The sequence below is a fragment of the Bos indicus genome, chromosome X (assembly GCF_029378745.1).
Source record: "Bos indicus isolate NIAB-ARS_2022 breed Sahiwal x Tharparkar chromosome X, NIAB-ARS_B.indTharparkar_mat_pri_1.0, whole genome shotgun sequence".
Lineage (NCBI taxonomy): Eukaryota > Metazoa > Chordata > Mammalia > Artiodactyla > Bovidae > Bos > Bos indicus.
Genome location: NC_091789.1, coordinates 96,840,532 through 96,863,808, shown reverse-complemented (window position 1 = coordinate 96,863,808; position 23,277 = coordinate 96,840,532). Strand labels below are relative to the sequence as shown.

General features: G+C 43.3%; 1 protein-coding gene across 6 annotated transcripts in view; it reads left to right on the top strand.

Moving 5' to 3' along the window:
* LOC139181696 (P antigen family member 1-like) overlaps positions 1-23,277 on the top strand; it is a 55,830-nt gene that overhangs the window by 12,390 nt on the left and 20,163 nt on the right. For 4 of the 6 annotated variants that reach the window (XM_070785312.1, XM_070785309.1, XM_070785313.1 and 1 more), the window contains exons 2-4: positions 827-901; positions 1,376-1,514; positions 1,919-2,044. In XM_070785312.1, coding sequence (XP_070641413.1) covers positions 827-901; positions 1,376-1,514; positions 1,919-2,044 — 340 coding nt within the window. The remainder of the gene's footprint in view (positions 1-826; positions 902-1,375; positions 1,515-1,918; positions 2,045-23,277) is intronic. The other 2 variants (XM_070785311.1, XM_070785314.1) reach the window with 2 other exon arrangements.

Below are 23,277 nucleotides of genomic sequence, written 5' to 3'. Positions count from 1 at the left end.
TTAAAAAATGAGAAGTATTGACATATAATTTATATGCCGTGGAAGTCAATGCTTTAAAGCATTACCGTTTGTCGAGTTTTGACATATGCATACCATTGTGTAAATGCTACCACAATAAAAATGTAGAAAACGTCCCATTGGTTTGAAAATGCTCCCTTGGGCTATTTCCTTTCAGACTCCTTCCTCCACTCCTATACCCTAGCAACCACAGACATATTTCTCTGCCTATAGTTGTGCCTTTTCCAGAAACCCACTGACATGAAATCATATAATACATAACATACAATCATATAATACATATGTATCACGAGTTTTGTGGTAAGGTGCCAAGAGAGAAGTGGACCGGTTGCTCTGCATGCAGACTCACCTCAGCCACAGACACTGAGAAAATCCCATAGTCAGGCTGTAAAGACTGAGCCTTTCTTCGTGTTCCAACTGAATTCCAAGAGAGTTGGGGGAAATAGGTCTGGTGAATAGGAGTGTGACAAGAGCAATAGTCCTGAATTTTTAAATTTCTAGCAGTATTTCACTAAATATCTTCATGATGGAGAATTCTGTTGTGAAATCAAACTTCCTCACAAAAATTCAGCCTTCCTGTGTACCTTAATGTGATTTCTCTGCCAGCATAGCAAAGACAAAAATGGCTTTGCAAGCAACTGTATTTGGTGTAATTGGAATGAATGTACACTCTAACGTAACCAGAATTTTCTTTTGAAAGTATTTTCACATTTAAAAAAAATAAGTCAACATATGGTCAGAAAAGTGATCAAATATAGCTGTGCTCTTAAATACATTTTCTAAATCACAATATTCTACTTTCCGGGAGAAATATCAGTGGGCAAGTGGCGTCAACATTGGGACCTATAGATCAAGATTCCCCAAGCTGGATGAACCTGTGGTTGTGAGTACCTTACCATTTGATGTTTTCTATTAGCACAAGTTTATTTTTGAGAAAATCATGTTAAGTAGTACAGATGCAATGATAAAGGTCTTCCATGCTGATAAAGGGTGACAGTTTGTCTTAGGAAGGAACATTGATCCAGATATATTACAGTCTGGCGTTGCCTATGAGTATACTGTTGAATTCCCTGGAAATGTGCCCAGTGACTCCCTCCTCCTGCTTATTAACAACAGGCTGCATACTTCCATCCCAACATAGATTTAAATAACTTCCAAAGTCTTTCTGGGTAACTCTTATGGGAGCTAACTCTTCTCTGTGGGAAGAGTAACTTTATTAAAAGTAAGTACATAGAATTGTGTTGGGAAAATGTTGTTAGGTTTACATATGCTCAGATATATCTATGTATTAAGTATATTTATGCTATTATATGTATTAACAACAAAAAGTTTTTTATTTGCATGCACTCTCTACTAGGACCAGCAGCCCAGTGTTGAGCAACCTCAACAAGAGGAACCGCCAGCTGAGATTCAGAATATCACACCTGAAAAGGAGGAAGTAAATGGAGAGGATCCAGTGAATCACAATGAAGAGAAGGAGAAGGATGCCTCTGGAGGTAAAGTGTAAGTGTGCATCATGTCTTAAGACATAACCAGTAAGAGGAGGAAAGGAAACATTAGAAAAGGACTTCAGACAGTTCCTAAAAAACTGAGGAGAGTATAGTTCGCAGGTCAGTGTGGTTGCTCAAATTTTCCCTTGTTTTCAAGACAAAGAGAAGGGGGCACCTAAGTTGTCTGAGGACAACCCTGGGAAAGGAAAATGGTGATAGCATTCGGAAAATTCTGCTTTCCTTTTTCTCCAGCAAAACATTCCCAGAATAATGCTCTTGAGGTTCTCATTCAGCACATTTTTACCATACTGGCCTAAGACTTTTAATTCATAATACTGAGGGAATCAATATCATCATTCCCTTGTTTATATTGTATGCTTTACAGCTGAATTGATACTTTTTTTTTAAAGATTCTGATCTGGAAACTGATCTCCAGGAATTGGCTGAGGCAAAGACTGGGGGTAAAGGTGGAGATGGTCCTGATGTCAGGGAGGAGTTTGCATCAAATACAGAGCCTGTTGAAATGCCAGAAGCAGGTACGTCATCCATTCAGAAAGTAATTTATGTGGTTTCTGTTTTCTCAGAATATTATATCTTTACTAATATAGAGGGAACACTACTATTATTTTAATAACAGAGTTCACATATTCTTTGAAAGATAGTTCAGACCCCAGATGCCTGAGTGCCTGATTTACAGACTTTCAAATAAAGAAACAGAAATGATCAAAGCCATATCGAATTGAAAATAGGGAACCGTTTTCTTCTCTTGTATTAGTACTTTAAGCAACAGCTAATAATTTTCAGGTTCTTTTATAATTTCTGCTTGTAGCAAATATGGCATGTATTTGTAATAAATATCAGTTTATATGAAATATGCTCAGGCATTCAGGATCTAGTACCAGCTTTAGCATAACGTGTGTGATTCTGTGAAATCCCTTAACTTCTAAACTCAACTTTACTCATAAAAGTTGTGAATTCAGAACAGATACACTAAAATGCTAAGTTTTCAATGCTGATTTTTGCGTTCTCTGATTCTCTTCGATGGAATGCATACAAGAATACTCTGTTTTTTAGTATTTATTTATCATAAAATATCATCTTGAGTCAAATTATAACAGGGGAATTGAGATTTCATTTTCTGATGGGGGACACATGTACACCTGTGGCTGATTCTTGTCAATGTATGGCAAAAACCACCACAATATTGTAAAGTAAGTGGCCTCCAATTAAAATAAATAAATTAATTTTTTTTAAGAAAATGAGCCAACATTCTTCTTGATGTTTGTTAAATTCTCTCAAATTCTGAATTCTCTAGCTCTTAAAAAAACAGTTGCATTTTAAATCCTTTCCCCAGGGAAGCATGCAATGACTGAATAATAAAATGGCAAAAGATAGTCTAGTTTCCTGTTTCTGTGGCTGATCAAGTTGAGAGACTGCATTTAGTCAGTGATACTCAAGGCAGGTGTGAGTAAGATACATATGCTAAGCACAGTACCTGCCCCCACGTTTGGCATTTTTGGGGGGGCAGGGGTGTTGCCTATTTTAATTGGAGGATCATTACTTTACAATACTATGATGGTTTTTGCTCTACATCCCACTTTCACTCTTAAAGACCTAATAAAAATCTGTGCCTCATGATATAATCGTCTCTAACCATATCAAGTATGTTATTTTTCCTTTGATACCTGCATTTAAAAAGTTCTGAAGGTCAAAGATTGTAACTCTAGTTCTTCCTGCATAATCAACTTAGTATCTTTCACATACGTGTTTTCCCAATTGCTGACAATGAATTGCAGGGTTCTGATCTTAAAGGAAGAACTTCATAGTTAGGGAAGAATTTACTGTGTATTAGCCTTCTAAATATTTTCACTTTACATTTTTGTTCCATTCCGTTAGAACATTTAGACAGAAATACAACTTTCAGACTACGTTCAAGTAACTAGAGAACATGATTAAAATGTTCTCATAGAAAAATATTAGCCCTAAATATGTGTGGTATTTAAAAAGAAAAATACATAAATTACAAGGTACATAAATACAAAATCCTATATCCAACATAAACGGTAAGAAAAAGAGCAACAGAATAAACCTAAGGGAAAAAGGAAAAGATACTTAATAAAAGACAGGTATGAATTGTTAGGAAGAGGAAAATAAACTCAACTAATAAATAAAGAGAATGTGCTAGTTTACATAATTTTTAATATATATATATGTATAGACACACACACACATTTTAAAATATTCTTTTCTGTTGTGATTTATCACAGGAGATTGGACATAGTTCCCTGTGCTGTATAGTAGGACCTTGTTGTTTATCCATTCTGAATGTAATAGTTTGTATCTGTCAACCCCAAACTGCTAGTCCACTCCTCTTAGTTTACATAACTGTGAAGAAAATGGAAAGAGCCCAAGTATACATAATAAGAAATATGAACAAGACACTAACAGTTAGTATATTACAGAATTAAAACTGAATATAATCTGGAACTCAGATATTTTTAGAATATTGATGAAATGGCTAATAGGGTAGAAAAACAAGTATTATTTAACATACCCCAGTAACTAAATAACTAAACATCACCAATACTGGTAATATGCTTGAAAAGTCTATAGAATCTCGAGAGGATTAACTGAAGGTAAGCCAAAGGGTTACCCTTAGTGTTCTTGTTTTAGTCCATTTTGTAAAACTACAACTGCAGTGAGCTTTGTATACCTCTCCTGTCATCAAAGTTCTGCTGAGGAACTTTTCTAATGTTTATATTATACGTGAAGGGCAACCATTTGCTTGAAAGAAGATAAACTGAAACGATTTATGCTGTTCTTATTTGTATATTTGACTGCTAAATTTGTGGAAATAAAGTTTCGTTTTCTACTTGCACATTTTTGTTAAATTTATCCCTGGCTATTTAATGTTATTGAAAATTCATGGTTTGTGATTTTTATTGTCTAGTTGAGGATGTATGTCGAGATAGAATGTCTATATATAAATTTTCTATCCAACAATTCCTCTAAATATGCATATTAATTCCACAAATTTAGATCTAGATTATTTTTGCTTTTCAAAATATATTATTGCATTTGAATATCAACAGTTTCTACTGGCTTAAACCTTAAACCTGTCCTCATTTTTCAGCATTGAACAAACCTAACCAGAATAGTCTTGACTAAAGCAGGTGATAATTGGCATTTTTCCCAATAGGAAATGAAAAATCTTCTCCATTTCAACCTGTTTACATTGCGTTTTTTGTAGATATAGTTTATCAGAGTAAGTTCCATTCTATTCCTAGTTTGCTGTCTTGAATATAGATTAATTTTCATCAAACACGTATAATGTATCAATAGTGATGATCATAGAATTGTTATTCCTCCATTTTTCTATTAGTGTGGTGAAATGCATTGGTAACCTTATACATTTAAACCACCCTTGCACTTCTAGAGTTAAAAAAATTGGGTCATAACATATTCTTTAGGTGTAATCTACATGTTAATGCATATACATACATATATATATACCTACACATAAAAATTGCATAAAAGCCTTTGGTCTTCTCTTGAATAAATGGGTTTACAAAATGTGCCACCCAAATCTCATATGGTGGTGTCCCTGATGAAATCATTGACAGGGAAACATTTTTTAAAACTTAATATGATTGTATTGTCCTATAGAGAAATGGAATGCCAAAGCCATTGTCAAAGGTTGTAGGGAGACAAGAAAAAAACTGCTGTCAAATTCCATGGCAAATGCCACACCATATCTTTCACACACTTCTGACTTGCCTTCCAAGTTTTTTTGGGTGCAGGGAGAGAGCAGCCACAAACATATTTTCTTCTCCATGACATCCTCCATTGGCTTGATAGTCACCAGATCTCAGAAGCCCTCCACCTGTGTGTGTGTGTCTGTGTGTGTGTGTGTGTGAATCACTCAGTCTGTCCGACTCTTTGCGACCTCACGAACTGTAGCCGCCAGGCTTCTCTGTCGATGGAATTCTCCAGTCACGAATACTGGAGTGGATTGCCATTCTCTTCTCCAGTGGATCTTCCCAGCCCAGGGATTGACCCAGGTCTCCTGCAGATTCTTTACCGTTTGAGCTACAGGAAGTCCTCCAGCTGTCTGATTCCTCCCTATTCTTATTATTACATAATAACAAAATGCTTATATATCTGAGGCCCCATCTGTATCCTCACGCACCAAAAAAATATATTTCTGCTACAAAGGACCTATTCAGAATGCACTCTGCTTAAGGAATAACAAGGGATTATAAATAGCAGCTGTTGTGCCCTTACAGAGGTATGAAAACGCAGGTCCAAAAGGACTGAAAATGGGAGGTTCAAATCTACCTTGAGACTTAAATAAGAGTATCCCATCTTACCAAAAAGTATGTGAAGAAGCCCCTAGGTCATGGAGCTGTCTGACAAGATTAGATCCTAGGTAGAAGAAAAGGGAAAGGAATGAGGGGAACTTCGTGAGACAAAATGACTTGAGTCTTATCTGCTCTGTCTCCTTATTGGCTATGACATGACATAACTGGGCTTCCCTTGGTGGCTCAGATGGTAAAGAATCCGCCTGCAGTGCTGGAGACCTGGGTTCAATCACTGGGTCGGGAAGATCCCCTGGAGAAGGCCAGGGCAACCCACTCCAGTATTCTTGCCTGAGGAATCCCCATGGATAGTGGTGCCTGACGGGCTACAGTCCATGGGGTCACAAAGAGTCGGACGGGACTGAGCGACTAAGCACAGCACGTGACATAACTGGTCAGAGTATGTCAGAGTATCAGTACTGGCTCTGACACATACTGTGTGAAAGTGAGAAAGGTATTTTCATCCTTTGGACCTGTTTCCCCATTTCTAAAGTGGAAATTACAATTTTACACTAAATATTTGTTATGAAGAATAAACAAGATAACGTGCAGTAGGCATTACATTGCAAATGGATTTGGCTTATTCTACTCCATTTTTTCATTTAAACATTTACCTTTACAATGACAATTCTCTCACAAGTGATACAGATTTTGAATTTCAAATAGACTATAAGGTTAACTTTTAAAATGAATTGGACTTCAGAAACATATTTTGTCTAAATAAATATATTGATTCAATAGCAGATTCAGTAGCTGGTATCCGACATGGTATTCATTCTAAGGTTGGTTTGTTAATGAGGACTGACAAAGCCACCCTAAGTCATAATATGTAGTAAAAACTGTGCTCCTTGCTGTGTGTGATGACAAAGAAAATAAGCCAGTATTCTGGTCACGCAACATCACACAACTCAACACCAGACTCTGTCACGTAGTCAGTCAGCCAGTCCCTAAGTCGCAGCACAGGACTGGGCACCTCAGGGCACCACTGCAGTTGTTAGTTTGGCTTGTCACCTTCTACGGGCTTGGCCAGTAAGGAGACAATGAACCCAAATGGATTCTGATTCTACCTTACAGACAGTGCAGAAGCAATATGACCCTGGTGTCAGTTGCCTTGTCCCTAGTCCCGCGGTTTGCCACTGAATTGGAAGGACTCAGTAAAGGCACTACAGGTGGTGGGTCTGTGCCAGGAAGGAGCCCGCAGTTGTGCCCTATGGCACTGAGCAACTCTGTAGTCCACAGCTGTATCTCAGCTGGGGCTAGGGAGACCATCCTATGTTCAACTGAAACCAGAGGTGGGTGAGTACCAACTTTGTGTCACCTCCAGCTGGATGAGGAGGCAGGTGAGAAATGGCCTCATAGCAGCTCTTCATCAGGCTGCTTCTCTCCCCTTGCTGCAAGACCAATCAGGAGGTTCTCTGCCAAGATTCAAGTCAGCCTGCAGTTTAGCCTTGCCTACGTAGCCTAAGTGGGGACATGCAAGGGCACCAGGGCACCAAGACAGAGTCACACTCCTACAGTGTCTGGAACAACACACAAGACTGTGTATGGTGCTACAAATATGACGCCTATATACCGACTCCTACATGGAGGAGATGCTTTTCCTGTCAGTCATTAAAAATATTCCTTCATTGAGTACACACACATTGATTACTAGCATGTCTCAGGACGTGTCTGCAATGCTTGAAATAACAAGACCAGTGATGTGAGGTGGATGATGGGAATATCACACTGGTGGACCAGACAGACACATAAACAGAAAAGAAGTGCAAAGGAGAAACACAGGGAATGGACCTAAGGGAAAAGCAAAGCAAAACGGTGAGCAGGGTGGCCAAGAAGCAGGAGGAAAGCTAGAAGATAAGGTTCATTCTAAGAGTGAAAGAGGTTATATATAACACAGCTGTGCTTTGACCCAGGCTGTGGATGAGAGTCACAACCTCCCCTGCATCAATGCCCCTTTTGAGGATGGTGTCTGGGAGTCTAGAGATTCTGAAGGGAGAGAAGGAAAATACATAGTGCAGGGGGTACGTGCATCCGCCCTGATAGAGATACAGGTGCAGCTTTTTACAGTAACCAGGTGGGGATGAGCAGAGTTGGATTCGGTGACTCAAGAAGAAATGTGCAAGGAATGTAAAGGGAGAAAACACATTGAGAGGGTGGTAAACAGCTCCAACTCCCATTTCTGTACCAGAGTAGGTGCTCCATTACTGTTGTGAGAAGGCTCCCTGGTCTGAGCTCTGGGAGGGAGTGATGAGCATTCTAAGGACCCATCATCACCTAAGCAGGGGGCACTGAGTGTGTAAAGACATAAGTCTCAGCTTTTCCCACTGACAGACACAGAAAGCTTCTTCGCCCTGCTGAGAGTGGGGCTCTGGCAGCTTCTGCTGCTGTTGCTGCTAAGTCGAGTCAGTCGTGTCCGACTCTGTGCGACCCCATAGACGGCAGCCCACCAAGCTCCCCCGTCCCTCCCATTCTCCAGGCAAGAACACTGGAGTGGGTTGCTATTTCCTTCTCCAATGCATGAATGTGAAAAGTGAATGTGAAGTCGCTCAGTCGTGTCCGACTCCTAGCGACCCCATGGACTGCAGCGCACCAGGCTCCTCCATCCATGGGATTTTCCAGGCAAGAGTACTGGAGTGGGGTACCATTGCCTTCTCCGTCTGGCAGCTTAGGGAAGCTCAAAGGTAAGGTGGAGGTGGTGGTGGTTGTTCAGTCGCTCAGTTGTGTCCAACTATTTACTACCCATGGCCTGCAGCATGCCAGGCTCCTCTGTCCTACACTATGTCCCTGAGTTTGATCAAATTAATGTCCATTGGGTTGGTGATGCTATCTAATCATCTCACCCTCTGTCGCCCCCTTCTCCTCCTGCCTTCAATCTTTTTGCATCAGGGTCCTTTCCAATGAGTCAGCTATTCGCATCTGGTGGCCAAAGTATTGCAGCATCAGCATCCATCCTTCCAGTGACTATTCAGAGTTCACTTCCTTTAGGATTGGCGGGTTTGTTCTCCTTGCTGTCCAAGGGATTCTCAAGGCTCATCTCTAGCACCACAATTCGAAGGCATCAATTCTTTGGCACTCAGCCTTCTTAATAATCCAACTCACACACCTGTACATCACTATTGGAAAAACCATAGTTTTGACTCTACAGACCTTTGTCAGCAAAGTGATGTCTCTGCTTTTTAATATGTTGTCTAGGTTTGTCATCAGAGAAGGCAATGGCACCCCACTCCAGTACTCTTGCTTGGAAAATCCCATGTAAGGAGGAGCCTGGTAGGCTGCAGTTCATGGAGTCGCTAAGAGTCGGACACGACTGAGCGACTTCACTTTCACTTTTGACTTTCAGGCACTGGAGAAGGAAATGGCAACCCACTCCAGTGTTCTTGCCTGGAGAATCCCAGGGACAGTGGAGCCTGGTGGGCTGCTGTCTCTGGTGTAGCACAGATTCAGAGATGACTGAAGTGACTTAGCAGCAGCAGGATTTTCATGGGCTTCCCTGGGGGCTCTGCGGTAAAGAATCTGTCTGTTATGCAGCACACTTAGGAGATATGGGTTCAATCCCTGGGTCAGGAAGATCCCCTGGAGGAGGGCATGGCAACCCACTCCAGTATTCTCATGTGGAGAATCCCTGGACAGAGGAGCCTGTTGGGCCTCGGTCCATAGGGTCGTAAAGAGCCAGACACTACTGAAGTGCCTGAGAATGCATGCAAGCTAGGTTTGTCATAGCTTTCCTTCCAAGGAGCAAGCGTCTTTTAATTTCATGGCTGCAATCACCATTTGCAGTGATTTTTGAGCCCAAGAAAATGAAATGTGTCACTGCTTCCACTTCAGTTCAGTTCAGTCACTCAGCTGTGTCCGACTCTTTGTGACCCCTTGAACCGCAGCATGCCAGGCCTCCCTGTCCATTACAAACTCCCTGAGTTCACCTAAACTCATGTCCATTGAGCTGGTGATGCCATCCAACCATCTCATCCTCAGTCATCCCCTTCTCCTGCCCTCAATTTTTGCCGGCATTAGGGTCTTTTCAAATGTCAGTTCTTCGCATCAGGTGGCCAAAGTATTGGAGTTTCAGCTACAACATCAGCCCTTCCAATGAACACCCAGGACTGATCTCCTTTAGGATGGACTGCTTCCACTTACCCCCCTTCTATTTGCCATTAAGTGATACGACCAGATGCCATGATCTTAGTGTTTGAATAGTTGAGTTTTAAGCCAGTTTTTTCACTCTCCTCTTTAACCCGTATCCAAAGGTTCTTTAGTCGCTCTCACTTTCTGCCATTAGACTGGTATCATCTGTGTATCTGAGCTTGTCAAGATTTCTCCCAGCAATCTTCATTCCAGCTTTTGAGTCATCCAGTCCAGCGTTTTGCATGATATACTCTGCATATAAGTTAAATAAGCAGCATGACAATACACGGCCTTCCTGTTCTCCTTCCCCAATTATGAAGCAGTCATTTGTTCCAACTCTCGTTCTAATGGGTGCTTCTTGGCCCCCATACAGGTTTCTGAGGAGACAGGTCGAGTAGTCTGGTACTGCCCTCTGTTTAAGAATTTTCTCTATTTGTTGTGATCCATGCAGTCAGAGGTCTTAGCATAGTCAATGACACAGAAATAGATGTTTTAGAAAAAGTAGATGCGTTAGACGTTTACGAAGTAAAACGGACAGAACTCAGCAAGAATTTATAGCTGAGGTGAGGGAGAGGGAATCGTAAACATGGTTAAGACCAAGTTTCCTGTCATAAAATACAAAACCGTCATGGTGAATTCTTAAAGTTGTCCAGGTCTGGGAAGAATTCCAAATAAGATTTATATGTTTTTGAGCTCATGGTTTACATGGATACAATAACCAGTATTTAAATACTTAAAATTTCCTTTTCCTTTAAAAAAAGTATTGTGGTATAATTTATATACAATAAAAGCCAACACTTTAACATATTACCGTTTGTAGATTTTTGACAAATGTATACCGTGGTGTAAATGCTACCACAATAAAAATGTAGAAAACGTCTCAATGTTTAAAAATGCTCCCTTGGGCTATTTGCATTCAGACTCCTTCCTCCACTCCTGTACCCTGGCAACCACAGATACATTTCTGTGCCAACAGTTGTGCCATTTCCAGAAATCCATTGATATGAAATCATATAATATGTAGCCTTCTGTGTCTGGTTTCTCTCATTTGCACAGTTGAGATGCATCCTTGCTCTTACATGCATTAGTTACTTTTTTTTTTTTTTTACTATCGTGTAGTATTCCTTTGTACAGGAATACACTTTTGTTTTTCTTTCAACTGTATACCAGTTGTTGAATAGCTGGGTTGTTTCTACGTTTGGCTATTAGGAATACACGTGTGGAATATTTGAGTGCAGCCCACTGTGGGAGCATGTTTTCATTTCTCTTGGGAAAACTGCCAAGAGTAGAATTGCTGGGTCATATAAGGCTTCCCAGGGGGCGCTAGTGGTAAAGAACCCATCTGCCAATGCGGAGACTCAGGTTCAATCCCTTGCTCTGGAAGATCCCCTGGAGTAGGAAATAGCAACCCACTCCACTATTCTTGCCTGGAAAATTACATGAAGAGGGGTCCTGGCAGGTTACAGTCCATGGGGCCCCAGAGAGGTAAACACGACTGAGCGACTGAACACACACACACACATACATGGTAATTTCTGTATCTTAGATTCTAAACTGTGTCCTCCGTAGACAACATAGACATGGATGTTTTTTTTAACTGTTCTCGCAGTGTCTGCCTTCTGGTTGGATTGTTTTATCCATTTACATTTAATGTTGATACAGACTTACATCCGCCAGTGTATATTTCTGTCTCATGTCATTTTGTTCCATGGTCCTCATTTTACTGCTTTCTTTTCCATCCAATGGATATTTTCTAATGTAGCATTTTAAACCCTTTACTGATTTTCCACTACTTTTAAGTTGTTTCCTAGCTGTATGCCACTGTAAACATCTTACTTTATCACAATCAGCTTGAAACTTACACAAATGCTAATGAGATACAGAAACATTACTCCTATATCGCTCTATTCAGGTTTCCCTCTTTTCCTCATATTGTCACATATATAATAAATCCATAAAGGGTAAGCCCATTAATACATTCTTATTATTATTACATTATATATAATGTTATGTGATGAAAAGCTGATATATGGCAGCATATCAGGTATCTATTTATAACTTCTGTTATATTCACCCTCTTTGTCATGATTTCTGATACTTTGCATATGTTTGTATGGATTTGACACCATCCAGATTTGTTTCCTTACCTAATACAACTTTGCTCCAAACCACCTCCTTTGTGCTGCTACTACAAATATATTACATGCCATGTGTTGCTGGCCCAACAATAATTGGGCTTCTCTGGTGGCTCAGACAGTAAAGAATCTGCCTGCAATGCAGGAGACCTGGGTTCAATCCCTTGGTCAGGAAGATCCCCTGGAGAAGGGAATGGCTAACCACTCTGGTACTCTTGCCTGGAGAATCCCATGGACAGAGGAGCCTGGCAGGCTACAGTCATGGGGTTGCCAAGAGTCAGACATGACTGAGCAACTACTGCTTTCACAACAATAAATTATGTGATATTGTTTTAGACAGTTGCTTTTTAAATACAGGAAGAAAGGAGGGAAATATGTGTCCATAAAGAATTTTTCTTCATATAATTACCTTTACCTGTGCTCTTTGCTTTTTCACATGGATTCACATTAACCTTTGAATTCACTTATTGTAGCATGAAGAACTTCCTTTAGTTTTTCTTGTAAGCCAGTTCTACCAACACATTCCCTGAGGTTTTTTTTTTTTATAATTTGGACATACCTTTACTTTGCTTTCATTTTTATTTTCTTAAACCACTTTATTGTGGTATGTGTGACATGTAAAAAGCTGTGTACACACCCGTGAAATCATCACGAGCTCCAATATACAAAACTCAACTGTATTTCCATACTAGTGGTGAATACTCCTAATAAGTAAGAAAATTCCAGTTACAATATAAAAAGAACTTAAGAATTAATTTAACCAAGGAGGTGTGAGATTTGTACATTGAAAATGACAAAACCAGTTGAACGAAATTAATGAAAATTTCAGTAAATGGTCGCTGACTATCAATGGGCACTAGAGTTTCTCCTAGAAATTTGCTGTCATTGTACACACATCTCTGAGCCTGTGGGAATATTTCGCTAAGGCACATTCATAGCAGGGAGACCGCTAGATCAAAGACTTCCTTGGCTAAACACACATCTGTGGAGTACCTACTATGTGCATGTGCCTGACGCTGTTCTAAATGCCAAGGAGGCATCACAGAATAGGACTGACACTTGTCCCTCCTTCATGAAGGCAAATGCTGCTGAGGGTGAGGACAGGATGGAAAGTAAATTTCTGATGGGTGCTGCCACAGACCCCTGCAAAGGTGTTTCACCAGTTCACACTGGCCTCAGTGGGGCAGGGGAGTGAATGTGCCTTTACGGGCATCTGGGTACCATTTGGAGGGTGGGAGGTTTTGGCAGGAGGCTGGACAACTTGTGTCCAGTTCCTTAGAAGAGCTTCAAGTCCACAACTAGGATTGATCCACGTAGGGATTTCAGGGGACGTGAATACCCTAGGTGTCCATACCCTTGGTTGTGACATCACAAAGTGTATTTGTCAAAGAATGGGAGGGATCTAACCCATCGGTGGTTCTGCACCCTGAGTGTGCCATCTCTGACCTGGAGATAAGTCTGTGAACCCGGGATTGAGGGTGCTGAAACCTTGAGGGGTTTACTCTGCCTTAGGCTGTGAACTTTGCGGTTTGTAGGATGCAGGGTACCATGGTCTGAGGTTTCTTTGTGGTGGCTGCATGGAACACTGTGATAGAGCTGTATGCCTTCACCATACCAGTGGTCTGTGCAGTTGGATTTCTCCATGGCAGCTTATGAAGTTGCTAAAATGCATGTCGGCCTGTATTCGAATTTCATCTTAGGTGATTTCATGTGTCTTGCCTCATTTATTGAGTCTCTAGAGTTTCAGTTTGGTGGATTGTTTGGTGTTGCGTGTCCAGTGCAGTGAGGTCTGCCAGCTGCTATTTCCTTGGTCCATATCTGGTCGAGGGTATCATTGATATTTGGGTTTTGTGACCCATAGTGTGAGGTCCCTTCCTTTCCCTTCCCTAACCTTTCCCTTCTCCAGGGGAATCTTCCCAACACAAGGATCGGACCCAGGTCTCCTGCATTGCAGGCGGATTCTTTACCAGGTGAGCCATAAGGGAAGCCCAAGAATACTGGAGTGAGTAGCCCATCCCCTCTCCAGCGGATCTTCCCAACCCAGGAATCGAACAGGGTCTCCTGCATTGCAGGAGGATTCTTTCACAGCTGAGCTATCAGGGATTGAAACATTTCACATTGTTGTTCAGTGGCTCAGTCGTGTCTGACTCTTTAAAACCTTGTGGACTGCAGCATGCCAGGCTTTCCTGTCCTTCACTATATCCCAGAGTTTGCTCAAACCCATGTCCATTGAGGCAATGATGCCATCCAACCATCTCATCCTCTGTTGGTCCCTTTTCCTCCTGCCCTCAATCTTCCCCAGCAGCAGGGTCTTTTCCAATGAGTGGGCTCTTCACATCAGGTAGCCACAATATTGGAGTTTCAGCTTCAACATCAGTCCTTCCAATGAATACCCAGGAATGATTTCCTTTAGGATGGACTGGTTGGATCTCCTTGCAGTCCAAGGGACTCTCAAGAGTCTTCTTCAACACCACAGCTCAAATGCACCAATTCTTTGGCACTCAGCTTTCTTTATAGTCCAACTCTCATATCCATACATGACCACTGGAAAAACCATAGCCTTGAGTAGATGGACCTTTGTTGACAAAGTAATGTCTCTGCTTTTTAAGATGCTGTCTAGTTTGGTCAAAACTGTCCTTCCAAGGCGTAAGCGTCTTTTACTTTCATAACTGCAGTCACCATCTGCAGTGATTTTGGAGCCCCAAAAAATAAAGTCTGTCACTGTTTCCACTGATTCCCCATCTATTTCCCATGAGATGATGGGACCAGATGCCATCATCTTAGTTTTCTGAATGTTGAGCTTTGAGCCAAATTTTTCACTCTCCTCTTTCACTTTCATCAAGAGGCTCTTTAGTTCTTCTTCACCTTCTGCAATAAGGGTGGTGTCATCTGCATATCTGAGGTTATTGATATTTCTCCTGGCAATCTTGATTCCAGCTTGTGCTTCCTCCAGCCCAGCGTTTCTCATGATGTACTCTGCATATAACTTAAATAAGCAGGATGACAATATACAGCCTTGATGTACTCCTTTTCCTATTTGGAACAAGTCTGTTGTTCCATGTTCAGTTCTAACCGTTGCTTCCTGACCTGCATTCATGTTTCTCAAGAGGCAGGTCAGGTGGTCTGGTATTCCAATCTCTTTCAGAATTTTCTAGTTTATTGTGATCCACACAGTCAAAGGCTTTGGCATAGTTAATAAAGCAGAAATAGATGTTTTTCTGGAACTCTCTTGCTTTTTCCATGATCCAGTGGATGTTGGCAATTTGATCTCTGGTTTCTCTGCCTTTTCTAAAACCAGCTTGTACATCTGGAAGTTCGAAGTTCACGTATTGCTCAAACCTGGCTTGGAGAATTTTGAGCATTACTTTACTAGCGTGTGAGATGAGTGCAATTGTGCTGTAGTTTGAGCATTCTTTAGCATTGCCTTTCTTTGGGATTGGAGTGAAAACTGACCTTTTCCAGTCCTGTGGCCACTGCTGAGATTTCCAAATTTGCTTACATATTGAAAGCAACACTTTCACAGCATGATTTTTAGGATTTGAAATAGCTCAACTGGAATTCCATCAACTCCACTAGTTTTGTTCGTAGTGATGCTTTCTAAGGCTCACTTGACTTCACATTCTAGGATGTCTGGCTCTAGGTGAGTGATCACACCATCGTGATTATCTACGTCGTGAAGCATAGTCAATGAATTTTTTCCCGGAATTCCTTTGCGTTTTCTACGATCCAATGGATGTTGGCAGTTGGATCTGTGATTCCTCTGCCTTTTCTGAATCTACGTTGTACATCTGCTACTTGTCTGTTCACATATCATTGAACCTAACGTGATGGATTTTGAGAATGACCTGGCTAGCATCTGAAATGGGTGCAGTTGTGCAGTCGTTTGAACATTCCTAGCCATGACCCTTCTTTAGGATTGGAATGAAAACTGACCTTTCCAGTCCTGTGGCCACTGCGGAGTTTAGCAAATTTGCTGGCATATTGAGTGCAGCACTTTAACAGCGTCATCTTTTAGCATTTGAAATAGCCAGGATTGTGTCAACTCCACCAGCTTTGTTCACAGTAATGTTTCCTAAGGCCCACTTGACTTCACATTCCAGTATGTTTCACGTTGTTTCCATTGGCACAACCAAATTCATCAAAAATTGTGAACTTGTGTTTCAGAAGCTACAACAATTTGTACTCAATGTGGATGCCAAAAAACTTGAGGCCCAAAGTAAAGTCTAAACATTGAAAATACGTACATTCCTTTAAAGACAGGCGTTTACACTTTGAAGTGAAGCCAGGTGAGTTCTGAGTCTCAGGTCACGGAGCTGCTGGGTTGGAGGTGTGGCTGAAACTGAGGCAGCCGCACCTTGAGGCCCTCTCCCTGCGTGGAGGGAGGGCCTGCCCCAAGGACGAGAAGAACAGGACCCCCAGGGGTCTCACAGGGGAAGCAGGGAGGCAGGCACATTGCTTCAGGCAGCACATATGCATCGAGGCTTTTCCTGGCTCTCTGTGGTGGATATAAGTGGCTAGCCCACAGAAATCCCTGTGCTGGACTTAACTGTCCCCAAAGGGGAAGAGGTAGGGGTAGGAGGCACCCTGCCTCATAACAACCCAGGACATTCTACAGTGTGTTAGGAGGGGGTGGTGCTGTGATCAGATACATGTAAGTCCTGTAAGGGACTGGTACTGTGGGCAGCAAGGGGGAAAGCTGCAAGTCACAGTACTGAACAGAGCAACCAGGGCGGGCTTCATTGAGGAGCTGATATTTTAACAAAGACTTGAAGGGGGAAAGGAGTCAGCACAGCAGACATCTGGGGTCAGGATATTGCAGAAGAGGGAACAATGGGGATAAATGCAGGGGGCAGATACTGCCAGGAGGCCAGGGCAGCTGGGAGCAGGGAGTGAGAGTTGAACAGAAAGTGGGGACTAGATACCATGGCACTGGGTAAGCATCTGCTCTGTCGGCGAACCAACATGGACAAGCAGGGGTCATAGGTGCTGATGAACATGCCTGTGCCAGGCCTGTGAGGGCAGCAGAGGCAGGACAGGGGGAAAGAGCAGAGACAGCTGAGGTGGGGCAAGCAAGGAGTGAGGAGGATGCACGAGGGGCAGCTCCGAGTGAGGCTGACGGCCTCCCCTGGACTCGACACGCCTTTCCTACCTGTACTGGTGTCCCCGCCTCCATAGATGCCTGTTCTCCAGGCACAGTGTCAGAGACTCCACTAGCAGCCTGATGTCATTCAACTGTCCATCGTCTGGACACATAGTTGCGGGGCCTACATTCCCACTTGGTCCTTCGGAAACGTTAAGTGACCTGAATGGTGCTCTCAGGATCTTGACCCCAGTTCCACTGTGAGGCTACAACTGTGGCTGATGAGGCAACAGTGTGACCCACATGTGTGTAATGAACCTTGCAGCCTCTTTGATCAGGAGTTGCCAGAATTAGGGGTCATATGAAACATGCACTCCAATCCCCACCCCCAAAGGGAAGAGAATCTGATTCCACAGATGTCCTGCTTACTCCATTCTCCTGTGTCGTTATTAATACAAAAGTAACTGGTCCACGAAGAGCTACGCTTTATTGACTGAGAATTTACTTTGAGTCCCGGTCCTTCATTCATTGAGGAAGTAGTTCTAAGCAGGGACCAGATGCTATGTCTTCTCCAACTGTGGCTGGATTGGTTAGGGATGATGGGGACTGTCCCCTGCAAGCAGATGACTGCCACGTGCTGTGTGAGAAAAGCGATGGCAGGATTTAAATTATAGAACTCTGGGAACACAGAAGAGAGCATCTGACCCCTGCCATATGTCCGGGGGTGGGATGTGGTGTGGGTCTGTAGTGAGGACACATTCTCAGAGGGACGGGGAGATTTCTTGAGGTGGCACTTTGACCTTCCACAGTTTACACACACACGAGCAAAAGAGCACAGACCTGGACACAGGTGGAGCCAGACAGACTTTCATTCCCAGTTGTCTGGAGACCATCATGGCAGCTGGGTCATCTCCAGCGCTGTCTTACAGCCGCTAAAAAACCTTCCTGTGCTTTGGCGTGCCTCCCGATTCCTTATACCTGGTAAATAGAGTGAGACTGCTGGAGACATAACTGGGGTCGGGGTTGGTTGCAAAGCCTCTCTGATATGGCAGAGTGCCTCCCCCAGGGGAGGTTAAAGTACTACTTGGTGTTGCCTCTGGAGCAACCCTTTCCTACCAGCGGACTCCAGTTTCTTGGCTGCAAGGCTGCTCCTCCTAAGGCGCACACAAAGGCGCTTAGAACCTTTCAGGGTGGCTTTGCCCTACTGGGTACCTGCGTTTCACAAGCGGACAGGAGATTGGGACACTAATGGCTCTCCTCTCATGGAACAACATCTGCATCTCGGTAACTGAAACACAAGCCACGTGTGTTGTTGTGACTGCAGAGAAGACTGGTTTGTACTCAAGAGAAACTAGGGCGTGACTCCCACCCAGATCCAGCTTTTACTGTATCAGCCACCTAAGCTCTTTCAGCTTGCTTACTTGTCTGTGAGAAGGCTGGGGTTCATCCATACCCCTCTGGGTCTGAGGGGAATAAAACCACACATACCTGGCTCCCATAAGCTCAAGAAGGTGCTGTGACATTCCCTAGGAGGGTCCCCATACTGAGCTGGCAGCTCATCCTTGCCTCCCTGATGACCACAGGGACTAGTAAATCACACCCTGCATAGGGAGGACCTGTCAATATACTTCATCTTGTCCTAACAGGAACTCAAAACAATAGAGTGAAAAATAGTAAAAATCTCATCAACACACAGTGCGTGGGTAGGGTAGCTCAAGCCCTGTTCCGTGTACTGGGTCACAGACACCATAAAGTGACATTTTGAAATTTCCATGCTTCGGCTTATCCCTCCTCACTGTGAAGCAGGTGGTCACCCTGGATCCCTTTATGCTTCCAATACTGTGACCAAATTCAAAAGGCCGTATTCAAAGACAACAACGGGCCCATAAAAAGAAAGAGGAGAGCTTTTCTGTCTGTATCCTATTCTTAGCAAGGAAGCCTTTCACAGACAAATTCTGCCATCAGATTGCGTTTCTCATCAGCTCATCGTGCAGCGGGGATTCATAGTGAAATCTCCACCACCTTCCATTTGGTAAAAATATCAAAACTGTTAACTGTGACTTTTCTCCCAGGTACTCCCCAGGAAAAACGGAAACTGATCTACCCAGCCTGGCAGCTGAACCTAAGAAGGAATCAGGCAGATGAAGAGGGAGGAAGGGCATGTAAGATGGAGGCATAGGCAGGAGTGAGACTGTGAAATCGGTGGGTGGGGAGGGGGAGAGAGGGGGCGGAGGGGGTGGCTAGGGAGTAGGAGTGTGAGCACACCGGCCATCTGATGAACAGAAAGAGGTCTGGGTGGTTGGAATATCAAGTGGGGCATGGAGCAGAAGGAGGGTACATCCCATTAATACACTCTTATCATTATATTACTATAATGTTACGTCTATGAAAACCTGATATAAGGCAGAATATCAGGTATATGTTTACAACTTCTGTTCTATTAACCTTCTTTGTCATGGTTTCTGATACTTTGTATATGTTCGTGTGGATCTGACACCATCCTGTCTTGTTTCCTTAACTAATACAGCTTTGCTCCCAACCACCTCCTTTGTGCTGTTACTGCAAATATATTACATTCCATATGTTATTGGCCCAACAATAATTGGGCTTCCCTGGTGGCTCAAACAGTAAAGAATCTGCCTGCAATGCAGGAGACTCGTGTTCAACCCTTGGTCAGGAAGATTCCCTGGAGAAGGGAATGGCTAACCACTGCAGTATTCTTGCCTGGAAAATCCCATGGACAGAGGAGCCTACAGAGGCGGGCTACAGTAATGTGGTTGCCAAGAGTGAGACACGACTGAGCAACTACCACATTCACAACAATAATTTATGTGATATTGTTTTAGACAGTTGCTTTTTAAATACAGGAAGAAAGGCATGAAATGTGAACTCATAAAGTACTTTTGTTTACATAATTACCTTTACCTGTGCTCTTTGTTTTTTCACATGGATTCTAATTAACATCTGAATTCACTTATTGCAGCCTGAACAACTTCCTTTAGTTTTTTTCTAGTAAGCCAGTTCTACCAACAAATTCACTGAGGTTTGTTTTTTTTTTTTTTTTGTAACTTGGGAATGCGTTTATTTTGCTTTCATTTCTATTTTTTAAATCACTTTATTGTGGTATGTTTGACATGTAAACAGCTGTGTACACACCTGTGAATTCACCACCAGCTTCAATATACAAAACTCAACTGTATTTCTATACTAGTGGTGAATACTCCTAATAAGTAAGAAAATTCCAGTTAGAATAAAAAGAACAGTATACTTAGGAGTTAATTTAACAAAGGAGGTGTAAGATTTGTACACTGAAAATGCCAAAACACAGTTGAAAGAAATGAATGAAAATAGAAACAAATGGTCACTGACTATGAATGGGCACTAGAGTTTCGCCTAGAAATTTGCTGTCATTGTACACACATCTCTGAGCATGTGGGAATATTTTCCTAAGGCACTTTCACAGCAGGGAGACTGCTGGATCAAAGACTTCCTTGCCTAAGCAGACATCTCTATAGAGTGCCTACTATGTGCATGTGCCTGACACTGTTCTAAATGCCAAGGAGGCATCACAGAATAGGACTAACACATGTCCCTCTTTCAAGAAGGCAAATGCTGCTGAGGGTGAGGGCAGGACAGAATGTGAATTCTGATGGGAGCTGCCACAGACCCCTGCAAAGGTATTTTACCAGTTCACACTGGCCTCAGTGGGGCAGGGGAGTGAATGTGCCTTTACTGGCATCTTGGCACCATTTGTAGGGTGGGAAGTCTAGGCAAGAGGCTGGACTCCTTATGTCCAGTTCCCTAGAAGAGCTTCAAGTCCACAACTAGGAATGATCCATGTAGGGATTTCAGGGGACGTGAACACCCTAGGTGTCTATACCCTAGCTTGTGACATCACAAAGTGTATTTGACAAAGCACGGGAGGTATCTGCCCCATCGGTGGCTCTGCGGCCTGAGTGTGCCATCTCTGACCTGGAGATAAGTCTGTGAGCCAGGGATTGAGGGTGCTGAAACCTTGAGGGGTTTAGTATGTCTTGGGCTGTGAACTTTGGGGTTTGTAGGATGCGGGGTACCATGGTCTGAGGTCTCTTTGTGGTGGCTGCATGGAACATTGTGAAAGAGTTGTATTCCTTCACCATACCAGTGCTCTGTGCAGTTGGTGTGGTTGTGTCCTATGGTGTGAGCTGTGTGATTGCAACTTCTGTGTCCAGGGTGTGAGGTCTCTGAACTCTCAGGTTTCTCCATGGCAGCTTATGAAGTTGCTAAAATGCATGTCGGCCTGTATTCAAGTTTCATCTCAGCTGATTTCATGTGTCTTACCTCACTTATCGAGTCTCCAGGAGTTTCAGTTTGGTGGATTGTTTGGTGTTGGGTGTTCAGTGCAGTGAGGTCTGCTAGCTGCTGTTTCCTTGGTCCGTATCTGGCCGAGTGTATCATTGAAATTTGGGTTTTGTGACCCATAGTGTGAGGTCCCTGGGGTATGTGTGAGTCTGGATCCAGGCTCTGATGCTGCACAGCTGGTGGGAGACCAGGGTCCCAGAGGGAGTTGCTCTGTCTTTGGTCCTGTGCTGCAGGGACTGAAACCCTGAGCCACTTGGGCATTTATGTCTCAATTGAGATACTTTGTCACTTGCCAGGCTTCAGACATGAGGTGTTTGTGACCTCCTGATGTCTCCATCTGACAGCTGTCTAGAGAGAAAGTGAGAGGTTGATCGATCTGAATTGACTGTGAAGTCGTCCACTGCTGCTTCCATTAACCAGGCTTCCTTGTCTAGACCATTGAGGTATGGGGCTGCCTTCCTTGAGGCCCTCCGTGGGGGCCAGTTTCTTGCTACTGTTTTCAAGGTCTCGCTCAGGCACAGTGGTGGAAATGCCATTGTGGAGGATGAGTTTTTTTCTGTGACTCTGAGAAAATGCAGCAGGGACACCCTGCTGTTTCCTAATATATCCTCTGTGTGACATAAAGCTGCCCCTCTCTCCATCTTAACTTATTCCCAAACCTGCAGAACATCATCACCTCCACACCAAAGCTGTCAGCTTGGAGCCCCACTGTACACCCAGCCCTGGGAAACCTTCCTTGTCATTGACGTGTCTGCTTTCTTCAAACCTGCCTCTGCTTCTGAGCCCTGCTCTCTGTTGAGGCCCCTTGGCTCAGCTGTCTGGTGGCCTGAAGTCTGGGGAAGCCTTCCAACTTGAGATGGGCAGGGGAACTGGAGGTCACACCCCAAGGGGAAAACGACAAGGCCATTCTAACTTTTCCCAACATTTCCTGTCATTCCAAAATGTAAACGAATGCCTGTTAGCCTCTCCTTTGCAAAAGTAATTGAAGTCTTCCTGTAGTTGTGTGTCAGGCAGGAGTGCATTGAACACACTGGGAACAAGTCACCTGAATGTTGGGGGTGGGTGCATGGGTGATCAGTCCTGTCTGCCTCTCTGTGACACCATGGTCTTCAGCCTGCTGGGCTCTTCTGTCCATGGGATTTTCCAGGCAAGAATACAGGAGTGGGTTACCATTGCCTCTCCCTGGGAATCTTCTCAATCCAGGGATCTAACCCGTGTCGTCCTGTCTCCTACATTGGCAGGCACTGTGCCACCTGGGAAGCGCTTTTGGCGCTGGGAGCAGGCAGGGAGTGTGTGGAAAACTTCCTCTTGCTTTTTGAAATAGAAAGCTTGACAAGTGAGAATAAGACAGGGGGGAAAACAACTACTACACCTGCTGAAAGTGAAAGTCGCTCAGTCGTGTCTGACTCTTTGTGACCCCATGGTCTATAGAGTCCATGGAATTCTCCAGGCTAGAATACTGGAGTGGGTAGCCTTTCCCTTCTCCAGTGGATCTTCCCAACCTGGGGATCAAACCCCAGTTTCTGCATTACAGGCGGATTCTTTACCAGCTGAGCTATCAGGGATTGAAACATTTCACATTGTTGTTGTTCAGTAGCTCAGTTATATCCAACTCTTTACAACCTCATGGACTGCACCAACCCAGCTTCCCCATCCCTCACTATATCCCGGAGTTCGCTCAAACCCATGTCCATTGAGGCAGTGATTTCATCCAACCATTTCATCCTCTGTCA